The 23,737-nt window shown below is 44.2% G+C and overlaps 1 protein-coding gene across 3 annotated transcripts in view; it reads right to left on the bottom strand.

Annotated features, from left to right (window-relative positions):
• The window catches only part of RIN2 (Ras and Rab interactor 2), a 212,291-nt gene that overhangs the window by 88,570 nt on the left and 99,984 nt on the right, over positions 1-23,737 (bottom strand). For 2 of the 3 annotated variants that reach the window (XM_069495860.1, XM_069495861.1), the window contains exon 3: positions 6,397-6,489. In XM_069495860.1, the coding sequence (XP_069351961.1) occupies positions 6,397-6,453 (57 nt within the window). In that variant the 5' untranslated portion in view covers positions 6,454-6,489. Of the gene's footprint in view, positions 1-6,396; positions 6,490-8,983; positions 9,132-23,737 lie in introns of those variants that run through there. The other variant, XM_069495863.1, reaches the window with a different exon arrangement.

Genomic DNA, 23,737 nt, shown 5'->3' with positions numbered 1-23,737 from the left:
TAAAGAGAGGCCACCATCCCTCTGACCTCTCCAGACCGAGTTTCTTGGGAGAGGGAGCTAGAACAGGGGGAAGGCAGTCAGAGAGAAACCAGAGTCGGGGGGCCACCTGGGGTGGGGAGACACAGAGAAAAGTCAAGCCAGGTCCAACTCCAATCCCTGATGTACACTAACCAGCCCTGGGCCTCAGTTTCCCCATCTGTAAAAGGAGGAGTTTAGACCAGATAAACACCAGCCTTTGCTGTCTAGTATGGCAGCCACTGGCCACATGTGGCTACTGAATTCTTGAAATGTAGCTGGTTTGAATTGAGACACACTGAATGTAAAATACTGGATTTCAAAGATGTGGTACAATACATGTCTCAAAATAATATGTTGTATACAATTAATATGCACAATTTTTGTCAATTAGGAAAGACATGGTACAAAAAAGTGTAAAATATCTGATTAATAATTTTTATACTCATGTGTTGACATGATAATATTTTAGATATATTTGATTAAATAAAATATAATTTTAAAATCAATTTCACTTGTTTTCTTTTTAATATTTTTAATGTGGCTACAAGAAAATTTAAAATGACATCTGTGGCTTACACTGTGTTTCTATGGGACAGCACTGGTCTGAGGCCTTTCCAGGTATAAGTATCTACAAAGAATTTATTCATGGAAAACAAGGGACACACCTACATACTGATGTCAGGCATGCTTTGCAATATTATTATGGGTAAATTGTGACTAGGCCAATTGCTCTGACTAAATCTCTAATCATTCTACTGTTTCCACTGCAAAGTGCTTAGAGCTGTCCAGCAATAGGTCATGTGGATGTGCCTCCCTGGATGGACACTTGGCAGGTGACATCCTGTCTATTCACTGGCCGGGGAACTGCTGGGAAACTGACGGGGCAACACTCATCTCTACGGCTTTGAAGCATCCACAGATCCATGTAAGGATGTGCTTGATGAAATTATTGATAAAATGTGGGTTTTGGCTCTACCCATCATTCATTTCTCATGCCCCTGCCATCTCTGTCCACTACTATGTGACAGTAAATTGTTGTCTTTGGCTGTGCATGCCCAGAAATGACTTTCCACTCACACATAAATCCAAAAAGTCAAGTGTTGGGATCACTGAGGCCCGAGATGTACAGTTGTGCCAGTTCTGGGTGAATGAAAATTTGCTCTGCAGATGGAAGTTTTGAAAACCAAATACTTTTTCAAACGCCAAGGGGAGACTGGTTGTTATGGGAACTCAGCTAAGTGAATCATCACCTCTGGTTTACCTATCTGGTAGAACCAGAGTCTAGGAATTTGGTTTCTTCAAAGCCAGTCACTTGTCTGGTCTTGGTGGTGCCAGAAAGCTCTTCCACGCCTTCCCTGATTTATAATGACAGGCTTTCTGTTCCTGAAAGACGAGTAGGAGGCACCTTGTTACAAACCATGAGACACGACCAAAGAGGGTCTCTCAGATGGAACCTCCGCTGCCGGGCTGGGCCCGCGAACAACCCCAGCTGGTTTCTGAGCCCAGGTTCAGGATCTCTCCACAGCCTGAGTGGTTTTGAGGCACAGGAGAGTAATGTCCCTGTAGTTAAAACACATTTTCTTCTTGGGCAGTTAAGACCAACTCACACCCTATCCCAGAGGCCACAGGAGGCCAAGAGAGGCCACCCAGGGAGTGGGAACTCTGCTCACTCGCTGAGGCTGGGGAGGGCAGGCTGGTCCAGGAAGCCCAAAGGCAGGCCCTGTAAGAATTAAAATTGTCACACTCGTCCCTTTCTGGCCTCGTTCTTTGCTATAAGAGGATCCCTTTCAGGGTCAGGGCTGTGGTGACAAAAGGGAAGAACAGGTTCCTCATGGCGGGGCTGTGAGTTACGGATTGAAGTTTTATTTCCTGGTGCTACATCGGACCACAGCTGGGCCTTCATACATAACATTTCTGCCACAATTTTGTCTTCAGACAAAAGTAAAGGCAGATACCAGCTCAGCCCATGAGAGCTCCACTATCAATGGGTAAAGTGTGTCTGTCCTGCCTGGAAGGACAGGTGGGGGCTGATGGGCAGAGGTGGAGGGGGGAAGAGGGGAGGTGGTGAGCAAAGCCTGGGGGCCAGGGATCAGTGGGATTGGACCCCTGGAGCAGACCCCTGATGCTGCCGTGGCGGGAAGGTAGAAGCACAGCCTGAAAGTTCTTGAACGACAAGGTGAAGAGTGCAGACTTGGTCCTGTGCCCAGCAAGAACCAGAGTCTTCCAGCAGGTGGCACGGATGGATGGAATGGTTTGGGAGAAAACAAACACACACACATACACACACACACATTTGGTGGTGGACTATGAACACACAAATGAAAGAATGAGAACCTAAGTAGGAAGGTGGACACAAGAGAGGAAAGAAGGGTGTGGATTTTGGAGACATGAGGAGGAGTTGTCAGCACTGGATGGTGGGGGGAGTGGGGTGCTGTGGGGAAGTGGTGGGATGCAGGAAAAGGAGGGATCAAGGATGACTTTGAACATCCCTGCCCCGAACTCAGGACCACCTAGAACTTCTCCAACCTACATGATGTCTTTCTTACACAAACTCTTTAATTCAATGCACCCTTGAAATCTAATAGCAATAGCTGTTCCCTTCTATGACTCAGAAACAGATAACTCTGGCTGCCTTGCCTAAGGTGTCTACCCCTTGCCCCTGCCATGTGTTTTATAGAGCAGGAAGATATCATTTTTCACAGAGGGTTGTGGAAAATTAACAATCATGCTGCAGAAGACTGTGGAAAATGTATTTGTCCAACATAGGATGTATGTGGCCAGAGCTTCCAGGATGTGATTCCACATGAACAAGAACCACGGAGCATGCTCAGTTATCCCAGAACCCTCAGACGATCCATGCGTTACCCTCGAGCCTCCTGTCCTCCGACTTATCTGAGTCATTTCCATGAGCCAGGACAGATGGGAAACCACAAATCAAGGCTTCCTACTCGCGGTCAGCAACTGAGGTTTAGAAACACAAACTGGATAGGGGAGGATAACGAGAAAAAAGCTGTCCAATCATGGCCTTTCAACTATCTGTGCTTTACGCAAAATCATGTGAGCGCCAACAGCCAAGAAAGGGATACTACACGTGTGGAATTCAGCTATGAGCCAAGAATGCAACCAAAAATCCCCGCACTTTTTGAAATGATCCCACCCAGTTATAGGGCATCATTGACGTTCCTGAGAAATGCACCGCGGTAGCATAAGCGTCACTCTGAAACTTAGCTCCACCCGCCCTCCTCCTAGACAGTCTGGTGCCAACCTCAGCTCTCCAGCCAAAGGCCACTTCCTCAGGAAAGATTTCTCTGGAACACCAGGTTAGGTCATACATTCTCAGAGCCCTTTTTACTTCTCACATGAAGCATTGTTTCCTTTTATAACTTATAATTATGTGTTTGGTGTTGTCATTATTTGATTACTATCTTTCTTTGCTACCAGACTGAAAGTTCCATGAGGTCAGGTGTGGCTTCTGGTTTTTTTTCTCTCCCTGGCTGAGTACAGAGCTTGGATGATCACAGGTGCTTAAAAGATGTGAGTCAGGCCGGGCGCAGTGGCTCACGCCTATAATCCTAGGAGGCCAAGGCTGAAGGATTGCTCTAGGTCAGAGGTTCGAGACCAGCCTGAGCAAGAGTGAGACCCCGTCTCTACTAAAAATAGAAAGAAATTATATGGACAGCTAAAAATATATATAGAAAAAAATTAGCTGGGCATGGTGGCGCATGCCTGTAGTACCAGCTACTTGGGAGGCTGAGGCAGGAGGATCACTTGAGCCCAGGAGTTTGAGGTTGCTGTGAGCTAGACAGATGCCACAGCACTCTAACCTGGGGAACAGAGTGAGACTTTGTCTAAAATAAATAAATAAAAGATGTGAGTCAAAATAAAGCAGGGCCAGTGGGTCCCAGGAGGGGCTGAGTGACAAACCATCTCAGCACTGAACTCTCCTCCAGCTTGTTAAAAATGAACTTCCAAAGAGTCAGTACTAGACGTCCAAAGGGCAGTTTACTTCAACCTTGTAGATAACCACATGCCTAATGCTGGTGACTAATTATGGAATAGTCATAGCAAAGAATAAAAATGTCTATAAAGAAGAGGACAGAAGGAAAGTATAAAGTAACTATATCATTTACATGAAACATCTAACTTCAATAAATTAAACAATTGAAGCTCCACAAAAAATGAAAAAATATATATATATAGACAACCAGTTAAATAGGGCAGGCCTTTTGCCAACATTTTCCTCAAGGGTATTTGACTCAGGAGGGCTTATAAGGTAGGATTCGCCCTCAGCAGGTTCAGGCAGGCCTCTCACCTCTTGCCTGATGGATTCTTTCCCAGAGCACAGCCCAGAGATAAAAGTCAACTACTTTCCCTGCTGTCCCACTGAAAACTAAAATGAAAACAAACATGGTTTTCCCAAAACTGCAGGAAAAACTGGCTACAATGGACTTCACGATAGGTAGTATATTGGATCCGACAGGGCACCTTCCTGAGGAATTTTCAAAGGCAATTTTGACTAAACTCCATTTTCTTCTTTTGCTTTGGCTTTAACATGTAAATACTATGGAAGATACAACGCCACTCTGCTTCCTGAGCTCTGTAAGGTGGTAATTATGGACTAGCCGATATTTAGGCTGATTTAGGCAGTGCTTTGGGTTACAGAAAGGTTTGGGATCATCCCTTCTACCGGGGGAGATAAATATCTCAGCATAAGCGCAACCCAGGAACCTGGTGGGAGAGAGTCGGAAGAACCAGTGGGTTTGGCTCTTGGTCTACAGGAGACTTGGGGTGCTCCCCACCTCTCATCTGCCTCCTGGGGGTGGTGGTTGTACAGGTCTGACTAAAATTGAGTAAATCAGCTGAGAAGTGAGACTACTTATGTCCACATAGCTTAACTATTAGGCCTGAGGATTGAGACCATCTGTGTCAACACAACTTAAGTCTTTCTTCCAGGATGTACTAGCCCAGAAAGTTAAGTTAAGGCGGTATGCCTGTAAATAACTTCACGGCTCACTGCAGGAAATAACCTACAAAATAATTGGTCCTGGCAAACAGTTTGCTCACCTGGGAAAACAATTCACTTATCAAACAATGATTCACTTGTCAAGACTCACTTCAGGACCCTAGTCTTGCTGTATCCACCAATCCCAAGCTATTACGTAACATACTTCACTGAAGTCCATTCAGTTCTACAGCTTGAAAAATGCAGCTGGAAGGACTTGGGCCTAGACTCCCAAATCTTATAACTGTGTCTCACAACCGCCGCTCGCTTAGACACTGAGAAGACTGTGACCTGGTGCTGTTCTCGCTTATGGAGTAGGTTTAATGAATCTAGCTTTGCTTTAGCTTTGCTGTTCCTCTGACAGATTTCTGTAGAGTCAACAGTTGACCATAATCAGTTTTGGTCTCTTGGAAACAGGAAACATGTAAATAAAAGTTAATAAATACATGCAACCCATAAGGGTTGCGGTAATGATTACACACAGTTACTTTTCCTCCGCAATAAAGCAATCAAGTGTCCTTCGTGTCCCTCCCTGGGGGATAAGATCTGGTATTGGAACACCTGCCTATGACAGATTTCAAACGCACATTTTACCTCCATTTTCTACCTTTTTTACATGATTCTGTATTTTCCAAATTTTCTACAATGAGGATGCATTAATTTGAGGGTGAGTAAAAGGAAATAAAGCAAAAAGCCACAAGAAGAGAATTAATTCCCAAGTAAAAATTAGAAATGACCACAGAGTCTTCATGAAACACATACACACAGTGTCTAAAATACCATTTAAAATCTTGTCTCTTTAAGCTAGCAAGGTAATTTAATCCCATTAACATCAACATGAATACAGAAAAGCTGTACAGTTTTAACCAAGTTGTCTTGTGTCTTTCTTGCCTTAGCGTAAGTGGCCTTTGGAGTATTTGATAAAATACACCAGACAATAACATTTAATCAGGCGAGGGTGAGGCCCAGGAATCTGTTTGTTTTTTTTTTTTTGGAGCACTTAAGTGATTCATACAAACAAAGGGTAGAACACAGGAGACTTTAGCATTAATTTATTGGAAGGCAAAGTCCAGCTTCCATCATAAAACCATGCAGCTGAAAAAGGAAAAGCTGAGCTGTCCACAAATAAAGAAGCCTCAGCGTCTTACACAGTCTCTCTGTGCCTGAGTCCTGTGCCTGCACGACAGTCCTAAATCTCAGAACCTCCAACCTGCTGGAAACCGCGCTACCAAGCAGGGGCTGGGCTCAGCCGAGCTCTCTGAGCGGGAGCTGGCTCAGACAGCAGACTCGCCTCTGCAGCGCCACGGAGTGCCTGCAGCTCCCCAGGCAGCCAGGCAAAGGGAGCAACCCAGATCCCCATCAAGGCTTCTTTTTACCTTAAAGAAACTTCCTCGCTTGTCCAGACCGCGGGCACCCATGGTCCAAGCTGACATTTCCCCCGGTGAGGCTCCACTGCACGCCGGGGACTCCTGAAGGTAGAGACATTTTTAATGGTTAGTCCAGCCTGTAGGAAATTCCTTTCTAAGCCACAGAACACTCACAACAACAGTCCTGCCAAGATCTTTTTCCGTCAACAACACAGTGCCATTTATTTCCCACCAAGCCCTTACATCTCCTTTCAGCCTGATTTCCTGCCCCGGCCACAGTTCCTCATCTGTGCCCCACCTCGCTGCCCCACCTCCCACCTCTGAGCTGACGTTGCGGCGGTGCTTGGGACAGCGGGAAGCATAATGATTGCTTTGTGTGTTTGCTTGACCTCACGCTCAAGTCCAAAAGGGACCAATATTAGATGTCACCATAATCAGCTCTGAAAGCTTATAGATTTAATGTGGCTGATCACAGAGGGACAGCCAAAGAATGAAGTCCTGTATGTCCCAGGAAGTCCTGTTGGAAGGGGGTGAGGTCATTCTTAGCTCTGTTAGCCCTCTCTCCCAGGCAAGGTCAACAGAAGGGCACTGGGAAGAAATCCCTCTATTTTTCTCCTTAGAAATCAGAACTATTTGGATGAAATCCTGTGTCACTGTTTACAGAGATCAGTTCATGGAAGGGGACAACAAGTAAACAAACAGCTTTATGATCATCCAAGGGGGTGGGGGTGAACTTCGGAACGTGGAGAAAAATTTAAAGGCAGGATAACAGCCCAGTTCTGAATTATAACTGTGGCTACTTGAGCTTGGAATTTCCCCTGCTGGGTCCTCAACACCCTATAATCCTTCTCTCTGGGCCACAAAGCCTTCAACATTCCCTTCTAAGTGAAATACATACACACCTCGGCAGGCAGAGGACCTGGCCCAAGCCCGTGTGCGTTTGAGGGGGTCTGCCTCCAAACCCTTCCTTTCCCAGTGAAGCTGTCCCAGGAGCAGGAATAAAACCACCCTCCCCTTCCTCATCCAGCTCTTCTTGCCATAACATACACAGGACGTGCTTGTCCCAAACATGACCATCACAGTGGAAGGACAGTAAAAGAAACAGTCAGCAAAAACATCTTTTGCACCATTAAGGAATATTAAAAGCAGTTCAGCTGCAGGGGTGGGGTGGGGGAGGCACCAAAGCCCAGGCAGCCGCTGCAGGTTTACTGAGGCTATTTCATTATTAGTCAGGTGGCAGAGAGCCAGCGGCACAAAAGGGACATCAAGGGTGGCATTAGGGATGTTTCAGTAAGCGAAAAAGTATAAATCCATTGCTGAAAAGTGCACATGAACGAGGGAGCAACCTTTGCAGAAAGGCTCCTTTTGGCTCCGAATTTGCCTCTCTGCTCGCTTTCCTAGTGAGCTGTGATGACTTGTTCGTGGAATCTCATCTAGGAAAAAATAACGACATAGCGCACTCCCGTCCCTCCTTCCGGGACCTTCACCTATTTGAGTCATTGCTCCACGGCTCGGTCACTTTAAAGGTTCAGCGGCATCTCTCCTCCATTTCCTTCCACTTGCGATCCCACCGGGATGAAGGCCAGCGTTCCAGAACCCTCCTGAGAAAGGAGCGTGCAATTCTGCTGACTGCAGAGGTTCAGGTTCTCGGGCTCATCCCTCATCAGCAAAGTCCGCAGGCTGGAGCAACTCCAGAAAGAAAACACAGTGCTGTGCTCCGAACCGAGAGCAGAACGGGCTCCACACTCAAACCGTGGAGTGCAAATGGTGACCCGTTTAGACCCAGAAGCACACGAATGGAAAAGCGTCCACTGCTGTGAGCCAAGCCTGATGTCTGTGATGTCTGCAATTCCTTTTCTTTCAGACGTTTTCCCAGCAGGGGATTCGACTTAGCCTGGCAGTTCAGGAATTGCTAAATGAGAGCCAAGACTTCATTCCTCATCCAGACCTAAGTTTCTTTGTTCTGTTCTGAAGTTTTCCATATACGAACCCGTTCTGATGAGCCAGGGCAGGCAGAGGATTTTGCCTATAGCAATGGAGCAGCTTGGGTTCCAGAAGTGAACTATGAATAGTTCGTTTTAATTAGCTGCCTGAAAACTGCATGCATGTACTTTAACCTCAAGTAGTTGCGATTCACCATCCATTTTGGATTCCACGCCGGGCAGGCAGATTCTTGGAGATGCAGGTGGCATCTCCCCTTCCTCATAAGGCTGCTCCAAGGTGGAGATGAGAGCAGGTGGCAGGAACACACCCCGGGGTGCCACAGCAGGTACGTACCATCCCACAGAATGAAATGTTGGGGACCGTCCAACAGCTGGAGCAGACAGTGTGGAGCTTATTATTATTTCTAAAAATAAAGTTTTTCGGAGCCCCAAAGAAGTTCTGGTTCAAGTTCTTTCCTGTTGTACCTATGGTTTTCTTCCCAAAGCATAATCTCTAACACCTTGACTCAATATTGACAGCAATTAAATACAATTTAAAATGATAACTTTTCCTTTCCACTCATGGTTACCTGTCCCTCCCTGCAGATGTCACCCCAGCAATTTCATCCCAAAACCACCCTAGTAATTGGCTGGAGTAGGAAACGAAAAGGTACCGTAGTTTGAAAGGCTGTGAAATTCCTCCAGAATTACACGGTGGCAGCTAGCTCTTTTCCTGGTTGTCCTGAAGGATAAAGCAGATTCTTGAAAAACAAGTCCAGTGTGTCCCTCCGTGGATCTTTCCAGATGCTAGCTAAAAGCTAGCAAAAAAAAAAAAAAAAAAAGAAAGAAAAAAAAAGAAAGACAGCCCTAATGGAAGGAAGGACACTGCAAACATTTTGGAGCTGCCAAGCCCTTTCAATAACACCACTGAAAGAATGTAAACGGAGCCGGTCGCGCTAGTCCAGGCTAAAGGACAAAGGAAAGAAGTGGCTATTCCTCACTCTCCCAGGAATACCAGGCTCTGTGGCTTTATAGTAAACCTAGCGGTGGCTTTCCACGTGGCCCTGAGAGCGACTGTTGAGGTGAAGGAAGGTCTGTCCTTAAAAACAGAAAGGACGCCCGAGTCCTCTGGCCGAGCTCCAGGCTGCGCCGGCTGCCTGTTGAGCACTGCTCAAGGCTGGGTCTCCAGCCCATTCTACTGACAGCCACTGAGGCCAGGTGCCAAGGCCACCACCTGGACCTTGGCTGTGGGCTGGCCGAGTAGGACTGACGCACAGAGTCCCTAATTTCCAGTTCACTGATCAACGGAGCTGGGTTGAATCACTGGCATTCTTCCAGCCTTTGCTCTGCCTGGGCACAGGCCAGATCTTGGCAAGATAAAGGGTCTGAGATCTATTCAGAGAGGGGCTTGTTCCCTCCCCTCTCTTTCCCTTCCCTCCTCTTCCCTCCCCTCCTCTCTCCTTCCCTCTCCTTCTCTTCTTTTAATTTATTTAATCAAACCATACCCTTCCTATTGTATTTTATTATTTCAAATGACAAGTAAAAATGGTATATATTGGTCGGACGCGGTGGCTCACGCCTGTAATCCTAGCACTCTGGGAGGCTGAGGCAGGTGGATCGCTCAAGGTCAGGAGTTCGAGACCAGCCTGAGCAAGAGCGAGACCCCGTCTCTACTAAAAATAGAAAGAAATTATATGGACAACTAAAAATATATATATAGAAAAATTAGCCGGGCATAGTGGCACATGCCTGTAGTCCCAGCTACTCGGGAGGCTGAGGCAGGAGGATCGCTTGAGCCCAGGAGTTTGAGGTTGCTGTGAGCTAGGCTGACGCCACGGCACTCACTCTAGCCTGGGCAACAAAGTGAGACTCTGTCTCAAAAAAAAAAAAGAAGGTATATATTATGGTGTTTTGAAATATATATACATTGTGGAATGGCAAATCAAACTAATTAATATATGCATTACCTCACACACTTGTCATTTATTTGTGGTGAGAACATTTAAAATCTACCCTCTTAGCAATTTTCAAATATACAATACACTGTTATTAACTATAGTCACCATATTGCACAATGGATCTCTTAGACTTATTCCTGCTGTCTAACTGGAAGTTTGAATATTTTGACCAACCTCACCCCAATCCCTTGTTCCCTCCTTCCTATTTTATTTGCTTTAGGTCACAAGTGCAAACCCATAAGAGAAGCAACAGTTTCAATTACATTGGAATCCACCACTCACAAGTCCGATTTAAAAGACTCTTGGCAGATTCAAGTTATGGGTTTTCCATCCCAAGCTGCGTGAGAGTTGGCTCCAAAAGCTTTCTAATCACTTCCTTCAGTTTTTCTTTTTAGCAGTTGAAGGAAGCAAGGCAACACGGACTTCAGTCTTAGTAAACAAGACCTCGTTATTATAATTATTTTACAGCCAAATTGACCAAAGTAGGAGAAAGTGACTCACCCCAGGGGACCTGTCAGGTCAAGTCCAAATCTGAGACATGCACTTCACCTTTTTGCCTGGTTCCTTAGCCCGCTCCCACAGCAACAGGTCTTCTCTCTCTTTAATGCTTTTTGTCTTTTCTAAGAGAGGTTCAAGCAAGTGGCGGCGGCTCTGTGTCTGGATCCAGGGAAGTTTCTGAATATTTCCATAATTATCTTCGTATTACCACAGATTTTACAAGTTGGACAGAAAAACGTTATTCCAGGCTCTGGCTGGACAATTCAAAGTATGTGGATTAAAAAAAAAATTTAAAGCATCTTGTGTCACTGTCCAACACCGGTTTTCCCCCACTCAATAGTCAATTTTTTTTTTTTTTTTTTGAGACAGAGTCTCGCTCTGTTGCCTGGGCTAGAGTGCCGTGGCGTCAGCCTAGCTCACAGTAACCTCAAACTCCTAGGCTTAAGCGATCCTCCTGCCTCAGCCTCCCGACCTCCCGAGTAGCTGGGACTACAGGCATGCACCACCATGCCCGGCTAATTTTTTTCTATATATATTTTTAGCTGTCCAGATCATTTATTTCTATTTTTATTAGAGACGGGGTCTCGCTCTTGCTCAGGCTGGTCTTGAACTCCTGACCTCAAGCGATCCTCCCGCCTCGGCCTCCCAGAGTGCTAGGATTACAGGCATGAGCCACCGCGCCTGGCTAGTCAATTTTTTTTTTTAACAGTTTTAAGATCATGCGAACTTTGCACTGAAAAGAGAAACTAATTTTTGAAAAAGTAAGAAGTCAGATGCAAAGAACTATATTGCCAGTCCCCTTACTCCCCATTTTTTAAAGTAGAATTGGGAGGAATGAGGCTCAGTGCCTCAATATTCCTAAGAGTAAGTGAGGAAATAAGACAAATTCCTTTTTTTTTTTTTTTTTTTTTTCCTTGAGCTGAGTCTTGCTCTGTTGCCCAGGCTAGAGTGCTGTGGCGTCAGCCTAGCTCACAGCAACCTTCAACTCCTGGGCTAAAGTGATCCTCCTGTCTCAGCCTCCTGAGTATCTGGGACTACAGGCATGTGCCACCACGCCTAGCTAAATTTCTCTATTTTTAGTAGAGACGGGGTCTCGCTCTTGCTCAGGCTAGTCTCGAACTCCTGAGCTCAAGCGATCCTCCTGTCTTGGCCTCCCAGAGTGCTAGGATTACAGGCATGAGCCACCACGCTGGGCCAAATTCCTTTTTTTTTTTTAAAACAAGGTGCTGGGGGTAAACTGTCATTTATGCCACTTATAGGGTTGGCCTGGAAATGGGGCTGATTCTGGTGGCCTGGAAATGGGGCTGATCCCTTCCCTCCTTGGAAAACTGGTTCACAGACTCACAGAAACTCTCACCTTGTCCACACTGCAGAAACCTTCGCCAGTGCTCAGGTAGCCACTGGCTGTGTGGCCCCCCACCAGGGTGACAGGTGAGCCTCTCTGCTTGTTAGAAAGTCCTCCTTTCCTGGGATAGGAATCTGCCTCTCTCACTTCCCACCCAGTGCCTTCATTTTCCCCTTGGGCCATTCAAGAACTAGCCTCTCACGGATCTCTTTTCTCTACCTTTGCGGACATCCCTTCTTCCTTCCTCGAATGACAGTTTCTCCTGAACCTGTGGCTCAGGCCTTGGGGCTGGTGGACTCTGTCCACCTGGAGCATGGAGAGGGAGGAGGCAGGGAGAAGTAGCTACCTCCAAGGTCATTGAAAAGTATGAGTACAATTGACTTTTGAACAACGTGGGGAGTAGGGGGGCCTGTCAACCCCCTGGCAGCAGAAAGTCCAAGTATAACTTTTGACTCTCCCCAAACTTAACCAATTATCGCCTACTGTTATTGGTTAGGCTTCCTAAAAGGTAGAACAACACATATTTTATTCATTCATGACATATCTAACTGTTTCTTAATTTTTTCAATATTCTTAGGCTACATATTTTTCCAAGAGTTTTTTCAAATTGTCACACATCTCCAAGAAAAAAATTTCCAACATATTTATTGAAAAAAAAATCCATGTATAAGTGGATCCACACAGTTCAAACCTATGTTGTTGAAGGATCAACTGCATTTTTAAACCTCTTCACTTGAAAAGCTCCACGTGATAAATGGTCACAAAACACTGCACACGTGTGCAGTGACTTCCCATAATACAGTGCGGAAGCATCCTAAGCCACCTCGGCTCTTAACCCAAAGAATCCCATGGACAGAGGAGTGGGGTTGTGGGGTCTCCTTATTAACCTGTTAGCTCTTGACTTTAGAGCTTTCTTTTCCAAGGCTCTCTGTCCATGACGGTAAAAGAGTCTATGTAGGTGGTTGCTTTTAATTGGAGGTTCTTGGATTAAGTCCACACTTCAGACACAATATATTAATATTAAGTAATTCATTTTCAGAATGTTTGAATTCACTGTCTCCAGAGATCCTGAGACAAGGATTCATGTCCAAGGGTATCATTAGAGGTGACTTCAGGTGACACTAACAGGGGAATGGGAATGTGACCCAGGGCAGGAAGGGAAAGTGACACACGGTGCTTTACCAAGTAAGGAGCCACTGTGGGCAACGGGAAGTCAGCCCTCTGGGGGGCTCTGGGAACCAGTGCAGGCCATGCCTTAGAGTTGCCCCAAAAGAAGAAGGGGGTGCTGGGGTATTTCTCCACTAACTCCTCCCAGTCACTGGCTGAGAACTGTCCCCAGGAGGCTTTAGTTCACAAGAACTTCCAACAAGCCCCTGTGTGGACAGAATGGGCTCTAGTGGCCAAAGACAGCTCTCAGGCAAAGTTGGCATATGGCAATCAGGCCACCAAGCATGGATGTGCCAAGTGCACAGGGATACGGGAAGGACTGGAAGACAGCGTCTGCTAAAGCTGGCAACTTTGCAAAATCAGGGCATCGTGCATCAAATGTAGATGTCAGACTTCTCTGGTCATCCTGAGCTGGACCATCACAAGGAGCTTCCCTTAATGTCCAGCCACTCAAGTCAGTTAGGATCCACCTCCTTTGTTCTCCCACAGTCCAGAAATCAGTCAGTTAGGATCCAGCTTATGTTGGAAGCTGGATTCGGGGCCATAGGCCGGCTCCGTTTACCGGAAGTAGATATTCTGAGTGAACAGAACGAGAGCCCAGTGGACCTCAATGGGTGGAGGTGGGGTGGGGGAGGGAGCACGTGCAACTGACTGACAGTCTTGAGAAGTTGGGGCAGATTTATATTCTGTTCCATCAACTACGCTTTGACCAGAATAGCTTCAGAAGAAGGAGACCATGAGATCTCTGAGGCAGGTAGGACTTTAAGATACTTGTCATCATCTTATCAGATGTTTAGGTCAAAGATCTTGGAATAAACTAAGCACACCCTGATACAGAAAAAGCCCATTAAACCAGACGAGTACTTGTACATGTCTCTTTTGATGACGATTTCTTAGATGAAATAGTGCAGTGAGGCTTTTGGACCATCTGAGGGAAGATGCTTCAATTTGAGGGTGAGGCAGATGGACAAGAACCATGTTTAAACCACTTCTGTCACTATTGCAAAGGTGAGTGGAGGCTTTGATGTTCTTTTTCTCTCTCTCTCTTTTTAATTTAAGTTTCTGACTTGGATGAAATGCAATTCATTCAGTTTTTCTAACCATGGGACAGAATTCTGGACTACTGTAAAAATGTTTGTATGCTGTTATTTTAATCTGGTCTTTGTGACCTCAAAGGACGTTTTAACTCCATGTTTAATAAACACAAATATTTTATTTGGCATTATATCAACATTGATAATTTTCATGGAGAAAATATTTTCTGGAGCAAACTCCATAACGTGATCTTAATTCCTTGGTCAGTTTTCTTATATAGTACGGTGAAACTGCCTAAGACTTTTTTCAGTTTTATTTTAATTTTATACCTTTCTTCCTTTTTAATATAAGAAATTAAAGCTATTTTAAAAGCTTTATAGTTTTATTTGAAATGCTTTATATATTTAGCTTTTATACATAGTTCTATGACCCAGCTCAAATTAAATTTTGTGTGTGGTGTGAGGATTTGAGGGTCTTTATTTTTTCATTTAAAATTCATTTAATTTTAACTTTACGGAAAATAGTTTTTAGGGAGAAATTCTGTGCCTGGTAAACTTTATATCAGAGATGTGATTGATCAAACAGATTTTTGTCTTCATAAAACTTTACTGTTTAAGGTTCCTGCCCTGTGAGGGTGGGGGGGGTTGTTTTCATTATTTCTACAAAATTCTAACTTTCTTGGGTTAAATTTTGAATATCTGAATTTTGTAGGAGTATTTGACGCTTCTGTCAATTTTTAGTCACTAATAAATAGGACTATGTGTAGTTTTAGCTCTTATCAGGTTTTCTTCTCTCAGTATAACTTTCTTTTAACCAAATTTGTTCCACTTTCCAAAATTACAAACAAGATGTAATTTGCCAGCCAGTATTTGGATATATCATAAATTATGTTGGCTACAGCTTTACCTATTTCATTATGAAATGGTTACAATACTAGATATTTTGTAACTCTTAGATAATCAGTGAGACAAGTGGAAGCAATTCTCCACAGAAACTCTAGGAATATTCTATTGTCCAGCAATGGACTATCGTAATTCTACATTCAAAACTCTTTATTCTTTGAATATTTTCTATGTTTTGTTTACTAACAGCTTATGTCATTAATGGAGTAAAGAATAAAAACCATATCATCTGATCCAGCAATCCCACTACACGAGGTATTTACCCAAAGGAGAAAAAGACATCTTATTAAAAAGACACTTGCAGTAGAATGTTTATGGCAGCACAATTCATAATCACAAAGATGTGGAAACAACCCAAGTGCCCATCAATACATGAGTAGATTAAGAAAATGTGGTATATGTACACCATGGGCTATTTCTCAGCCATAAAAAATGGTGAACTAATACGTTTTGTAACAACCTGGATGGAACTGGAGACCATCCTTTTAAGAGAAGTATCTCAAGAATGGATAGACAAACGCCACATACACTCACTACTAAATTGGAATTAATTGATCAACACTCATGTGCACATATGGTAGTAAAATTCAATGGAAATCAAGCAAGCTGGAGTGGGGAGGACGGGGATTAGTAAATTCACACCAAACAGGTACAGTACACGCTATCTGGGTGATGGACACATTTATAACTTTGACTTTTGAGTTTGCTGTACAAAATCACTTTTATGTAGCCAAGACGTTTGCACTCCCATCATATTCTGAAATTTAAAAAAAGAATAAAAAACATATACAAAGCCCAAATGGCCACATAAAAATGTCCTGGGTCCAAATGTCATGAAAGCCACCTGTAAGAAGGAACAAAAGACGGACATCAGCCCTACATAATAAATTAGCCCCTAGGACACATATTGCCTGGAATCTCATGTACTAATTTGCTTCTTTTCCTTCATTTTGATCCTGTACAGATTGATGTCCTTCCAAACTTTCCATTTCACCATTAGGATACTTATCCTGCCCTTTATTCACTGATGTGCTGGAAAATGTTTAAAGACTGGCTTTCTGGGGAATAAAAGTCCCGAGCTTTAGCATTTGCCTATTTTGTGGTATAAATGCTCCCATCATGGCTGATTTCAAGCAACCAATGTGACATCAACAGACTTGGAAAATTAACAAAAATTTAACAATCCAGCTCTAGGGAGCAGGGAGAACCAACTCCAGTTCATTGCTGTATTTATTTCACCAATTCTAAACCACAAGGTCTCAGAAGAGGTGGATTTTATTTGATTCTTCATACATTTAAGTAATAAAAGATAGCAAAAAGTAAGAAACTAGATCTTTAGACCAAAACCAGTGCTTTATCCATGAAACCACATTATTTGTAACTAGTAGGACATAAAATATTTCTGGCTATCATCTTAACCAAGCTAAATGCTGCCATCAGGAAAAGTTTGAAGGAAGCCATATGTTCAGTCTGTTATTTTAGATTTAGTGTGTTCCATTTCTTTAGACATTGAAGAAGAGAAGAAAAGCTCTTCCTTTAGGGAATCAGACATTGGGACTCTTACCTGCTTATTCACCATAGCATCTCCAAAGCCTTACACGCTGCCTGGCACATACATGCTCCACAAGTGTTGAATAAGTGCATGAGATTTTACAGAGAAATTATCTAGGCTGAATAGAAGATTTTTAAAGAATGGCTTCCTCAAAAGCATAAGACAATAGGAAGAACCAAAGCTTCAAGAAGATAAAGCTTTAAGATAAAATGTCATGCTGTTGATATGTACATACCATGCTGTTGATCCACATAACATGCTGGTAAAACATTTTTTTATACAACTTTGAAATACCAAAGAAATACCAAAAAGTTGGTCTAGGGAGTTCACATGTTCTCTCTATGGTTGAATTTTTCCTACAGAGTCTATGATGTGAAGGCCTTTCCTCTCTCTCTAACGTACAGACCCACTTAGTTCTCTGCAAGTTGCTGGCCAATCATGTTTCTCAGCTTTTTCATTTTTGCACAAATCAGAATTCTAGAGAGGTCTCCAGCTATGTGTCTAAAACATCACATCAGCATTGGAGATCATAGAATAAAAAAAAATCCATCACAACAAATGCAAAACTCTCAGCAAAATATAACTTGCCAAGCAAATCGACTGCTTTGTGTGTTTGTGTAAGTATTTCCATCCACACATCACAGGGATGAGAGCCTTATAATTCCCATGCCTGCCCTTAAGAAGTGAGTTGGAGAACAGTTGGGCCTTCTATGAAGAAATGCCCTTCTTCTAAGCCCAAAGATTCCACGCAGGGTAGTCAGCGGAAGTACATCATCTAATATTAAAATGACAAAATACCATTGACAGCTTTGATACATAACAAATGCTCTAATAACATACATTAAAACCACCCCATAGCCAGATTCCAGAAATTAGAAAGGGAGATGCATAAATACAAAAGCAGTTCTCCAAAATAACTTAATATTTTATGTGTCTACAAAAGAGTCACACAACCCCACATAATGCTCTTGGTGGTATCTGTTGCCGTCACCAAAAAGGTGGTTTCTGTGTCAGCAATTGTATCTCAGGAACTCAGACACATTTAAAAGTCCTTTTCTTGGCCAACCAATGGCATCCATGTCTTTTGCTGGGAGTGATGAGTCCATACGATAGGAGTATTGCACCAGTCCAGTGTCATATTAATAGCACTCAGTTTTGCACAGGTTTGCACTATTTACAGCTACCGAACAATTCATGTTAGGCTTTGCAGGTTCTCTTCGAAGCTTAGGGGTTTCCTCTCAATGGTCCACTTCATTTCTATCCTCTGGTTCAGGTGTCTGACCCTTTCCTATGGCAGGGGGCCCAGACAGGGAAGGTGTAGTTAGTGGAAGCCCCGGATGGTGGGGAGGAATTAGGATCACCTCTTACCCATTGAAAGTATTTGAGGGGGGAGGGGGGAAATGCAAGTCTAAGGGAGGCTGCTTTGGTGTCCTAATGGCAAAAGAAGAGTAAAAGATAAGGGGTCAAATGGGCCCATGGATGGATGGTCTGAGAAGACAGTGGAGACAGTTCCATTGACCTTGCTTGGGTTCTCATGCCACCCAAGAGGCTGCTGGGTGGACACTAATATTTTCAGGAACTGGGGCAAGAGGACAGATGGAGGCTCATATATAATTCTTGTCTGAATATTTAAAGATTATGCCTTTCATGGCCAAGCACTGTCCATCCCGCGTTCCCTCCCAAAACTTCCAGCCTACCGATGCTGCTCCAGAAGCAGAGTCAGCCCTTGGGTACAGGGACATGGGAGACAGCCTGCCAGGCAGTGGAAACAAGCTTGGGCCGTGGGGACAGGATCCCACTGTTCTGGGCATTGGGATCCTGGGCAAGGTAGGGAGGGGAATGTGGGCTCAGGATTGGCACAGCCCATTTACCCTGTAGTCTTCTCCCACCACGGGGAGGAGTGAGGCTGGGCTGGGACAAAGTGTATAGCTCGGGTCTTAGGGCACTACTGGGCGACAGGTGGGATCATCTTAGGGCTCACACAGAATGGACACGGCTTCCGCTACTGCTTTTTGTCCTCTCCTACCTTCATCTAGTCTTGGTTTGCAGACGTGTAAAGTTCAGTCCTATGTGTCCCTGGTTACACCCTTATGGCACTTGGAGAAAACAGATAGGCTTGGAGTCAACAGCCCCGGGGGCCCCTTAATTTCTCTCTAGCTCTTAAGAGGGCATGCTCTCTCCTTAAAAGCATCCTGGATGTTGTGCTCCTTCCTTTGCGTTGTGGCTTCTTCTTTGGGCTATTCTAGAACACCACACCCCCTTCACTATGGAATTGCCATCTTGGACTCCTCCAGTCTTGTTCTTACTCCTAAACCAGATGCCTTCTCCATCCAAGAGTCCTCATCTTGGAAGTCAAAACACATATAGTAAACACTGAAAAGTACTTCTGCCTTCTGTCTGAGCCACGGCCGCCATGTGTGCACTTTCTTTCAGGCTGGGGCAACGTTATGACCCCTCTACAATCAGCTGCTATTGACCTCCGGTTGCTGCAGATAATAGAAAAGTGGGTACCATGCCTGAGAATCACCCAGAAGCAGATCATCTTTGTAAAACAAGGCCTCCTTCTCTTTGGGTGGCTGTAATACCATCTCCAGCAAAGGGGAAAATTAGAAGTCAATGCTTTAATCTTCCTGAATACCTTATCTTCTTACTCTTCTCCAGAAGGCTGCATGTGATGTTGAAGTCAGGAGAGAGAGTTTATATGTGCCTCAATGCGGGGCCAAACGAACTCCTCATGGTCCTCACTGGCCTAACCCTACTGGGTGGACCTGGGCATAGCAGAGCTAACGCCCCACCATTCTGGGGACAGTCACCCAGTGAGTGTATGGAATTTTGATTTGCAAAGGGCTTTTATTCATATATCCCCATTTTACCTGCCTGTTATGGTATTATAGGCTGGGTGGCACCTCTGTCCTATACATGAGGCTTTCCCTAGAGCTGGAGACTTCTATCTTAACCAAGCGTTTCTCCATAGACCCCCTATTCTCTTAGTTAGGAGAACTTCCTTTTCTCTCCTGTTCTGTTTTTAATTATATTCTCTCCCTTTATTATTTCATTGAGGTACACAAAGAAAGTAGACAGACGTCAAATCTTTCAGCCGGCAGACGTGTGCTTTATTGCTGGGTTGCAACTATTTATTTTGTCTGGTTCCAATAAAATAGAACAAACACCAAGGTGGAGACTTCTTCCTCCTTTCCTACCTCCTTTTCTGTACTCAGAAATATCTGTCTACAAAAAAGTACAAGCACTCATTTTTGGTTTCTTTCTCTCAAATTTAGCTGCAAATGCTGACTTTCCACTTCACATTCCGTTCCTCTGAAGTCCTCTCTCCCTATTCTGTTAATGACAACACCAGGCTTGAAACCTCAGAGGGAGGGACCCTAGCCCGCCCCTCACTTACTCCGCACATCAATCACTCCGCAGTTCTGCTGTCTCCTGGAAACGTGTCATCCTCCTTCCCATTCTCTGCACTTGCTCAGGTCTTGGACCGCGGAGGCCTTAATGGCTTCAGCAGCTCCTAAGCGTCTGTGCAGTCTGTGCATGGCCACCGTCTGTCTCTGCCGCGTCCCGACCTGCACCAAAGGGGCAGCCCTGACCCAGCATTCTGCTTCCCTCTCTGCAGCCCATTTTTTAGAATTTATTATCCATATTCCCTCATCAAGTACTGAGGGCCCGTTTTGTTCTGTATCCAACCCAGCTTTTAAGTCTCAACTGCCAATTATGTCTCTGCAGCTCTCAACTCTCATCAGCCCCTCCGCCCAGTGTAACCTGTCCCTGAAGCCGACTACGAGGCAAGTATTGGTGTGCAAGTCGCTTATTTGGGAGGTGACCCCAGGAAACATGGCAGGGATGGGAAGGAGACACTGTCAGGGAGTCAGGAAGAGAAGGTGGCAACTATGGGTGTGTTACTGATGTCAGAAAACATTACGGAAGAATTACCGGGTGTGCTGCCCGGGGCACCCTCCCGGGTTATCTCCACCTCTTGGTGTCTCTGAGCTGCAATCATCGTACTTCATGGTACCACATTCTAGAAAGTCATTGCCAACCGTGAATCAGTGAACACTGAACTATTGCTCCAAGAAGAAACACAGGTTTAGGTTCCTGCCAGCCCCCGGTCACAACATTTTCATTAACAGATAAATTTTGCTTTATGTGCGTTTCTGTTTAAAATCACCTTAGTTAATATATAAGTTGATTTATTGATACTGAACTCATGGTCAATAGTATTATAACTCATGCCTGAACAAAGCTTATCCAACACCCATATTTTCTACATAAGGCACAACACAATCTTCTTGTCCTTAGATAGCTCTTGGCATTATGCTTAGGGTCATTTAAAAATGAATGATGTTTTGATCAATGATCAAAATCTTAAAAAAAAAAAACAAGAAAACAAAAAAAATGCACAAAAATGTGAAAAAAAGCATCATTAAATAGACAATAAAAAAGACATTTGTTTATAGTCTGAGAGCTGAAACAAGAAGGCAGAGCTTTGTTCCTCCTTAGCTGGGAATGTGTCAGATGATTCAAATTTTTTCCCACTCCATGCCTGTGCACTAATGACCACTAAAGTACCATGATTGCTGGGTGAGCATGGCCCACATGGTGAGCTAGCACTTTGGGAGGCTGAGGCAGGAGGATCATTTGAGGCCAGGAGATGGAGACTAGCCTGGGCAACATAGCAAAATCCCATCTCTACAGAAAATTAAAAAATTAGCTGGGGATGGTGTTGTGTACCTATAGTCCCAGCTACTCAGGAGGCTGAGGCAGGAGGATCGCTTGAGCCTAAGAGTTTGAGGCTGCAGTGAGCTATGATGATACCACTGCACTCCCACACTGGCAACAGAGTAAGACACTGACTCAAAAAAAAAAAAAAAAAGAAAAGAAAAAAAACCCACAACACAAAAAACAGACCATGGTTATTGATTTGGGAGTTACAAATAAATTTTAGTGAGTAGGCAAATTTTCAAATATAGAATTCACAAATAATAAGGATGAACTGAATTTTCAACTTTGTAAATTGTAGAAAACTGATAATAAGAAGAATGAATATTGCCCACAGAGATGAAAATTTTGTTCTTTGAAGATGCAATTGATTATTGCCCTGTGGATATTGACCAGTTTTACATCTACTTGTAAATTCACTTCAGCATTCTGAGTTGCCTATATCAAGAGTCTGCAGAAAAGCCTGCAGGCCAAATGCATCTGCCACATGGTTTTGTAAATAAAGTTTTATTGAAACATGGTAACCACTCCTTTACTAGTTTTCTATAGTGGTTTCAGGCTACAAATGGCAGAATTGAGTAGCTGCTACTTTTAAATCACTTGTGACATTTTACTGTTTCCCTCCTTCATAAATAAGTTTAAAAAATCTTTGACACATTTTTAAAATATTTGTATGAATGCCATGATTTTACCTTTAAAAAATTTATCCTTGAAGACTGAACTTTTGCAGCTGGAGACAATTAGAGCTTGATGCCACTGGGGACCATGGAGAGATTGTGTGGGGTGAGTACATGCCAGAGTTGTCCTACTTGCAGTCAAGAAGCTGGGTCATCCTGTTGGTCATTGTTAGAGAATTGCTCCGGGGGCTATTAACTCTCTGGCGCCATCGGGTGGCCAGGCAGAAAGTTGCAGTGAGAAGCCCATAGGAATGTATGGTAAGGATGTGGGCAGGGCACAACTGCATGTGCATCTTACCAGCACTTCACGTTCACTCCCACCTTTGCATTTTGATCAAAGTGTACCCCCCATAACTGCTCTGCTATAGTTATCTAAATTCTGTTCATGATTCAAAGACCAGCTCAAGACCACCTTCTCCCTGGACATTTCTCCATAATGATCTAACCCCAACATTTTGCATACAAAAAAACTAAACCCCTGAAAAATTAAAAGATTTATCCACCAACCAGTGAAATAACATTTATGAGTCTACAATTCCTAAATCTTAGTACCATCTCCTTAAACATCACTGAAATAAATTGGGTATTAGTTTCAGCATTCTTTTTTTTTCTTTTGAGACAGGGTGTCACTCTGTCACCCAGGCTGGAGTGCGGTGGCCTCATCATAGCTCACTGCAGCCTCAAACTCCTGGGCTAAAGTGATCCTCCTACCTCAGCCTCCAGAGGAGCTAGGACTCCAGGCATGTGTCACCACATCCAACTGATTTTTCTTTCTTCTTCTTTTTCTTTTTTGTAGAGATGGAGTCTTGCACTTGCTGGGCTGGCCGCAAACTCCTGGCCTCAAGCAATCCTCCTACCTCAGTCTTCCAAAGTGCTGGGATTAGAGGCATGAGCCTGGCCTCATTTCAGCATTCTTGATTGAAAATACAGTCCCCCTTGAGCAGGGTTCCTGCCTATGATTCTTTAGTGAAGCTGTGATGTTTACACTGATCCTGCCCCTCTAGCGTAGATACCCACACACAATTGGAGCCAGGAAACACTCCTTAGCAGCACTGACCTATCTTTGTTGAGTATTTTCACATGTGACATTTACACACTTTAATTCTCAGCCAAACCTAGACCAGGTCCTTGAAAGTGACCTAAGGTGGCAGTCCCAGGCCGGGGAAGTTCTGAAGCCATGTAATGCATAGAGCAATGGTGACTTTTCCCACCTTAATCCCGCCCCCTCATCTCAGTGGGATCACTCTGAGGTGCGTGCTCTGTACTGTCTCCCAGAGACGCTCTGTGAGATTTAGCTCCAGTTGCCCCACTGGAAGCTAGCTTGACTACAAGCCCTTTACTGGCTGCCGTTTCTTCCTCAGCTCCACACTCTCCTACCAAGATCCCCTTTACCTCACCCAAATTCTTTTTTTTTTCCCCCCTGGCTATAGTGGCATCATCACAGCTCACAGCAACCTCAAACTCCTGGGCTCAAGCAATCCTCCTGCCTCAGCCTCCCTAGTATCTGGGACCAAAGGTGTGTGCCACTAGGCTCAGCTGATTTTTTCTTTTAGTAGAGACAGGGTCTCA

This window comes from Eulemur rufifrons, chromosome 20 (genome assembly GCF_041146395.1).
Source record: "Eulemur rufifrons isolate Redbay chromosome 20, OSU_ERuf_1, whole genome shotgun sequence".
Classification (NCBI taxonomy): Eukaryota; Metazoa; Chordata; class Mammalia; order Primates; family Lemuridae; genus Eulemur; species Eulemur rufifrons.
The sequence above is the reverse complement of the archived record's forward strand: the minus strand, read 5'-3'. Positions and strand labels throughout refer to the sequence as shown.